At 36.4% G+C, this 8,113-nt stretch overlaps 1 protein-coding gene across 5 annotated transcripts in view; it reads left to right on the top strand.

The window, feature by feature from the left end:
• The first annotated feature begins 1,737 nt into the window (after nt 1–1,737).
• Nucleotides 1,738–8,113, top strand: part of LOC106470622 (peroxisomal N(1)-acetyl-spermine/spermidine oxidase-like) — a 75,000-nt gene continuing 68,624 nt past the window's right edge. For all 5 annotated transcript variants that reach the window (XR_002613081.1, XR_002613082.1, XM_022399243.1 and 2 more), the window contains exon 1: nt 1,738–1,931. Coding sequence is in view for 3 of the 5 variants with exons in the window: in XM_022399243.1 (XP_022254951.1) it covers nt 1,739–1,931 (193 nt within the window). In the remaining 2 variants the exon portion in view is untranslated. The remainder of the gene's footprint in view (nt 1,932–8,113) is intronic.

The raw sequence follows: 8,113 nt of genomic DNA, 5'->3' as shown, positions 1-8,113 counted from the left end.
AAGGACGAACAACACCGCTCAGTAAGCGGCCCATGGAAGCGGAAAATATGTGAAAGTGTGTATGAAATTACTATGGAACATTCAGACGAACTTCAGTTAACAGTACCTTCAATCATTTATGCATTTAGACGGCCTCATTCCAAAAACTATTCATACCATTTTTTCCCTGGGGCCCATAGTGCATCTAGGCGGCCATTCCTGTCACCAATAGATGTACCTGCAGCTCACCAATACATTAGCAGTTGTGAATTAAGGAATGAGCCTATACAATAGTTGTAGATATGGCCTAGTTTTACCATTTTACTATAATAGGTAATAACAGAAACATGTGATCGTAAGTGACTATTCTAAAAATTCATGAAATTGCTTCAAAGAGTATACCATCGTTTTTATCATTTGAATAAACATATGTATATACTTTCTACTGCTTTTTTTTTACTAATTTCAGACTTTATTTTTTATAAGATCATACAATGCAATCAATTCTTTAAGGGGGAGGAGGTTCGAAGAACTCTGAATCTCGTCTGTGTCCTCTCCCGAATGGCATTAAGCATAAATAAGGAAGGTTTGTTTGTTTGTAAGTAAGCACAAAGCTACACAATGAACTCTCCGTGCTCTGCCCACCACGGGTATCGAAACCCGGTTTCTAGCATTGTACCCATGTTCCCAGTGACGTTCTGGCTGTATACTGTCTTACTGATTTCCAATATTTTGCATTTTCTAGCTACACCATATACTACTTTGTTTTCTAGCAGTCTTATTCCCTTTTCCCTTTTATTGTCAATGAAGATATTTCATGACTGCCATTTTCGCATAACTAGTGCAGAGGAGATCGATATCCTGTCAGTAAAGTTGTAATAGATTTAATAGAGGAGCTTCTCTTGCTAATTTCACAACTTCCTTATGTAACGTTGAAGGCACTGTTTATTCGTGTTTAATTACTTTCAAGAACCCAAATGAAAGTTTGCTTTATGGTTTCTAGTTGCATCCATTTTCTGCTTCATGTAAAATTGAATGCTCCTCTAGCCTTATGCAAAATGTTGCTGCCTCAAGACAAATGAATGCCCAAACAGCCATCTCGCTGTGTGTAAAAAAAAATTATTTTCCTATAAAATTTCGGTCGGTCTTGGTCTATTAGTTAGCGTGCCTAGGTTCGAGCTCGCTATATATGCCGCCGAAAGTGCGATGTACTTTTAACTATGTTAGTATTATAAAAATAACAATTAATTTCACTATTTGATTAAGTATAGCTGAACATAGGCGTTGTTGACTTGTTACCTTTCCCTCTGGTTCTGAATTCAAAATCAGTAAGAATATGCCAGGACTTTGGTGTTTCTGATCTGATCGTTTAGCCCAATCCCCCGATGGATAAGCAGTAAGTTTATTACTTACAACGCAAGGGTTCGAGCTTCTGCTGTGATAGCCTATTTTGTAGCTTTGAGCTAAAACAGGGAAAGAAAGAAACAAACAAACGAAAGGTTTAGCTCACGTGCCATTCAAGTTGAAAGTGCTAAGTACTATATTACAAATTTTTTGAAATCTGTTTATAGGTACAAGTTTAAACCTCATGAAAACCCCTTCTGTGCAGTTATAGGTAATTCATTAATAACACTAACTTTCAAGGCCTTCTTTGAAATCTAGATTTAACAATCATTGTGGGAGTGTGAAAATTAACGAAAATAATATATATATATAATTATGCTAAAAGCTTAGATGGCAGCACTTTACTTTGAAGAAAATGGAAGGTGCAATATCAACAAACTGTAATAGTAATAAGGTTGAAATGAATAATTGTTTTAACGTAATTATTATTGGCGCAGGAATGGCAGGAATATCTGCAGCTAGTCACTTGATAAAACATGGTGAAACTAATATAAAATTACTGGAAGCAAGAAATAGAATCGGAGGTCGCATAATATCAATTCCAATGGGTAAGTTCCTCAAGTTTCAACAGTTCAACTTTCATCTTCAAAAGAGTCATATTCAATCAAAGTATAATTAATAATAATATATTTTTTAATCGAACGTAACTTTTCATATCTTTAAAGTTTGAAGTTCAAGTTTTAAGACGCTATAAGTAGAAGTAACAAGTACCTCAACTCTATGTTATGAGTAATATTACTTATTGATATTAGTTGATATTGTACTTTTTATAGCTTACGCCCGGCAATTCGTAATTTGTCATAGATATTTATGTTGGTAAGTTGTACTAACTTTGGAAGACAGTGAGTCGTAACTGTAAGCCAAGTAACTTGGTGACTTGGTAGTATGCTCTTATAAAATAAAATGTGGTGTAATATATGTATCAAGTTAGTAATAACTAATAATAATATTGTGTAACAAATGGGTGAAAGCCAGACAGGTAAGAAAATCAACCCTGGTTGACTTAAAAATGATATTAGACAATTACTTTTTATTTGTAGCTTAGATGGCAACAAGAACTATCATTATAGCTGACATATTTTTGTTATAAGTAAAAATGTTGCTGCACCAACAGAAAAGTATCTGGACGAGATGTTAAAAAGAGTTTGATCGTTTTTGTAATGTACTCCACGTGATTATTTATTCACTATTGTACACATATCAAAAAAAGAGTTATTGTTCTATGGTTTTAAATTTTTTAAAGTAAAGTTTACAACTTTTTTTTTTAATAAGAACTTCACTCCTTAAGATAGGTTTGCCTTATTTAAGGCTTTTTATTAGGAAATTTAAAATATAAGATGAATATATAGGTATCATTTAAAAGTAGAATGAATGGAGTGGCAGTCAAAAGTATTTTTATACCCCCTGTCTTAATGTAGTTCAGTCAACTGGAACATTTACAGTTCTCTCCCTAGGCTGAATCGATGTTCAACAAACTATGAAATGATATAATTGATAAATAAGTATTGTTTAATAATCAATATTTATTAAACTATATGAATCTCCAAATAACATTGTTTCAAAAGAAGAGTTCCAATACTTTTGACTATTTCATAAAGATAAAAATATTTAGAAAATAGAAAAACTAGACATCATTTTTTTCTGGTTTTACTACTATTTAAAATGTACCCACAAAGATACAAACAGATGTAACAATAAAGTTGTAAGAATGTCATAAAAAGTCTTCAGAAGGTTGTAAACATACCATGTAGATGTCCTCATATATGGTGAGGCAAATAATCAATTAGAGATGTATCAAATTCATTTAGAGATCTCTAAATATTTAATGTTATCTTTAAAAGCCATTTCCAGATATCTCTAAATATTTGAATGTATCTTCAAATATTTAAAGATAACACAAAAAATTTAAGATTTATAAAATGTATTTATTGATACTTGAAAATGACTTATAGTTAACTTTAAATAAATCCCTGTTCCTTTAAAGATATCCTGAAATCAAGTTATCTCTAAATGATAATTTGACACTTGTAGAAATGTCAGTGACTTACAATTCTGTCACAATGTTCAAGGTACTTTCACATTTGCATTGTTACAATGTTTTATTGCAATGTTGCCACATTGAAACTACAACTTCCAATATGGTACATTATCTCTTCTCACAGATATAGCTATTCTCATTCAGTGCAACCCTCTATATGCAAAATTTTTTTCATATGCCACAGGCCTTGAGCTCCCACATTCTCAAAGATTAATGCGGTTGAATTGCATCTCACATGTAAATGATCATGTGACAACCCTCCACCAATAGGAGTGCAATACACCCTCCTGACGCATGTGACTCCCTCTATACAATTTTACTGAATATCACTTCTCGTTAAGCAGTGCTCATGTCAAGGTGTTTTTCATTATGCTTTTCAATGGTGTTTTTTTTTTAAACTTAGCAAATTTTTTTTACATTTTTTTTTCAAAGTTGAGTGAGCTGTTTTGTAATTGATTCCGTGGAATTATTAATCTCATTTTTCAAACATTTGCAAACATAAGGATAACTTTTTTCTAGTTTTTAATTTATTTATTCTAAAACTGTTGTGTTTGGTTATTAATCTTTAATGATGAATTCCAAAGTCCAGCTTATCACTTCTGAGGTAATACCATCTACAGCACACTTAAAACAGGCTGCTGCAGGTGAGGGGACCACAACTATGGAATTATCAGTTCTTATTCGAAGAGAGATTGGTCATTATATGAGTCAGCTTTTTTCTCCTGATGTTTCCCATTTTCTTCCTGACCAACTGAACCTATTTTGGATGACAAGAAATTTGACAGCCTGTTTCCTCCACCTGATTTTGCTGTGTATTCCTGTGCCCCTAGTACACAATCAACTAGACCTAATATGGCTTTTTTGGACGTGATTTCTCAAGTGTGTTCTGTTTTTCCAATTCTGAAACTCACCTTCTCTCACATTTTAGCTTTATCCTGATGAATGGTTCTCTTCTTTGCCCACGTAAGCAATGGTATGAATTCTACCTCACTAGCTTCAGTCTTTATACCCCCACTATATTGCCGCAAGTGATTTTAATTTCGTGACTCTCCACCTATGTCAATTTGCCCTCTATACCTGATCCATATATAAGCTCCTTGTTATTTCATATTCACTTTTTCTCGGTGGCAAAAATGATGAAGATGGCCTTACATGTTTACGGCTGGTTTCTCTTCAGCACTAGTACTACATTTGCAACATTTTCTTTTGAATTATCTTAGATCTCTTCGTGGGGCTTGAGTTTATTGTTTATTTTCCTGATTCCCCCTCACCCCCCAAAAATTTGGACATGTTTTTTGAATATGAATACTCATGCTCACGTCACAGTCACAGTGTCGCCTGGTGCCCCTTCTCTATCTACTACCTCATGATTTTAACATTACCTAGCCATCGGTGGGGGGTACCTTCCATGACATATAGTTCATTATATGCAGAGAGATAGAGTCTTACATGTGGTCTGATGTTCTTTCTCATGTTGGCTCTGTGGCAGAGTTTGTGGGAGATCAATAGCAGAGTAGTGAAATTTTAGACCCCTTTTTTTTTTCCAGCACTTCCTTTGCTCAGACAGCTACTCATGAACCTTGGACAGACATCCTGCCTCTTGCAGATCATTTGAGGGAGGGTTTTGTCATGTCTTGTCCTCTTCTTTTATTGGATCAATATGCCTTGGCTTTCCATCACCTGGTGAACCCTTATTTGGACTCTCAGAGTTTAAATGCTCTACTTCCTATTTAGGGCTTTAGACAAGATTCCACTGTTTATCTTAAACATTCTCAGTTTTACCGAATTTGTTGGTCATATACAACAGTTTTCCATTTTTTTATCATTTTTATAACTGTTGTCTGAGGCCTATCATAGATCCCCTTCTCAAATTTCAGAGGAACTTAATCATTTATTGACTTCCACTTTGGTTAGGTTATAGGCTTCTGCTCTTTTCTTGGTATCTTGGTTGGTTTGTTGCTGATATCTTTTTGAGAGAGATACCTTACTAGAGAGAGTATGCCATCCTGCATTGGCCCTTAGAAATCTAAGAGAAGCTCCTTTTCTCGGTTGATTTTGTGGGAATTCGAGATTCCATGGAATTTTGAGTAGATGGGGCCCATTTCCATTCTTCATTTTCTACACTGGCTTCTCGTGTATTTTATACTGAGCCCATCATGAAAGGGCGAATAAAAGTTTTTCAGATCATTGACTGTTTCCTTAAGATACCATGTAACATTAGCATGGTTTGGGCTTCTTTTTTCCAATGTAATGATACATCCTGGGAAATAAAGCATCAAATATTAGTTGAATAAAGATGCAAGAGAGCCAAATAAACATTAATTGTACTTTTTGAAAATATATGATATAAAAACATCAAAATTCTGGTAATTGAGTCTTTTTAGGGTCTTTGTACATCAATATTGTTGTAATTGGATCTTTTTTGGAGGGTCTATGTTTTGTTTTGTTTTTTTGCAGACAACCAATACAGCCTTCCAGACAACCTGTAAATTTCTTGAAAATCGAGAACTGTTCCTACTTCTAGGGGTTTCTCCACTCCTCGTATTATTTGAGAAAGATGGACTCTTCATCAACAGTATTGGTGATTAACCTGTGGGTTGTGCTCCAGTGGGAGCTCACTTGACCGATTTTGTTTTCCCGTGGCATGGTTTTGCCACAGATCTTTGAATTATTCAGGTATTATCCAAGGGACTTGTCATCCACTTCTTTTTCCCTTTTCCATTATCTCACAAGGCAATGTCTGTCTGAGGTGGTATAAAATCTTCTCTTCGAAAAAGCTGTTGAACCTGTAACTCATCCTTTTCCAGGTTTTTATTCCAGGCTGTTTGTGGTACCCAAAAAAAAAACATAGAGAGCTGAAAGCTCCATCGAATGGAGTCAAAGAAGGAAGGTTTACCCTGACTGAGATGAGTGTTGAAAAAGACACCCAAGTGGACAAGATATTGGTTTGGTACAAGGAATGACTTCTCCAGTTTGATTAACCTGAGCTGCCTTCAAAAGAAGCAGATGAGTGTGATGGATGGACTTCCTTTCAGAACAGGTTACAGTTGTCCATGTAATGGTGTAAGCGCAACCTCTGAGCATGCATATGTTGGGGAAAAGCCTCAACCACTCAATGAAGAGCATACAGGGCAAAAGTGAGCCCAAAGGGAAGGGCACAAAATTGATAACCTACCCCATGATGAACTAACCAAAAATAGTGCCTTGACCGACGAGATATACGAAAAGGCAGATAAACATTCGAGATGTTTCCCTTGGTCATCCATAGACCTGGAGAAAAATCCCACCTGAGGACCAAAAAAGACTCCAAGGTAAAATGAGACAGAACCAAAAATTTACTGTTGTGGGATAGATTGATCATAGGCTGCCAGTCCACATGGAAAGATGAAGAAAATGATCCAAAGTATGATGTACAGCCAGAAACTCCAGGATGTTAATATGGAAAGACCTCTCTGCTGTAGATCACTAACCAACAGCTTCCTGCTGACCAATCCATGCCCCCAGCCATGGAGGGAATCATCCATGAAGATATGCAACTCCAAATGAAGGACACCCACCGACATGTGAGCCTTTTCCAACCACCAATGCAGATCATCAAAAAGAGGAGGAATAGAAATAGGAGCATCCAAGGGATCTCGTGCAAGGTTCCATTGGTTGTGTAGAATCCACTACAGAGACCTTATATTCACTTGGCCCAAGAAGATAAGTATTTCCATAGAAGTCCATATCCCTAAAAGTGATAGAACCTCATGAGCAGTAAGGGCGACTCGTCTGGTCATTATCCATTCTAACAATTCTATGGTGGTAGCTTATATCAATCACCAAGGCAGCACCTGTTCTTGTTCCCTTTGTAGTCGTACCTTGGATCTCCTTTTCTTTGAGCCCACATGCTTGGTATTCTTCTCCTTGCATAACATGTTTTGGGTGCATTCATCCTTGTTGCAGATTCTCTTTTTCAATTGGACATAACTTATATGATCCTCACAGTGGCTATGCTTTCAGTGGGGACTCCTCATCTGGATGCATTTGCCACATCCCTCATTACCAAGTTACCACTGTTTTGGTCTCTGGTTCGTCATCAACTTGCACTGGCTGTTGATGGATTCAGCCAGGATTGGACCAACAAATACCTTTATGTGTATCCTCCCATCCTTCTCCTCCCCAGGGTGATTTCGATTATCCGCACCAAGTCCTTACTGGCTGGCACAATCATGGTTTCCATGGCTACTTCATCTCCAATCTGCCTCACCATTACTTATTCCTCTTACTCCATCATTTCTACATCAACCTCGATCACCAGCATTTTATTCTGCCCTTCCTACCCTCCATCTTCATGCCTAGTTTTTATCTGGTCCTTCGCAAGGAGATCTGGATTGTTCTGGTGAGTCACTTCATTTTCAGCACATTCCATTAGCTCTTCCTTTATGGATGTTTATCAACATAAGTAAAACATTTTCAGATGTTGGTCTTTGGGTCAGGTGTTTTCATTATTCTATTGCCCACACGGCTTCCTTCCATGATGCCCATTCTTGCCTCTTCATGCCATGGTAACTAGCCTCTGTTTATAATATTTCTTCTCCCACCCTTACGAGTTGAGTTTGGCTTTTAATTTGGTTAGCTTTATTTTTCCTTGTCATCTCCCCATAATTTGTTCCAGGTGTCTTCTCACCATATTAGGCACCTTACCTTTTC

This window comes from Limulus polyphemus, unplaced genomic scaffold (genome assembly GCF_000517525.1).
Source record: "Limulus polyphemus unplaced genomic scaffold, Limulus_polyphemus-2.1.2 Scaffold4121, whole genome shotgun sequence".
Classification (NCBI taxonomy): Eukaryota; Metazoa; Arthropoda; class Merostomata; order Xiphosura; family Limulidae; genus Limulus; species Limulus polyphemus.
The sequence above is the reverse complement of the archived record's forward strand: the minus strand, read 5'-3'. Positions and strand labels throughout refer to the sequence as shown.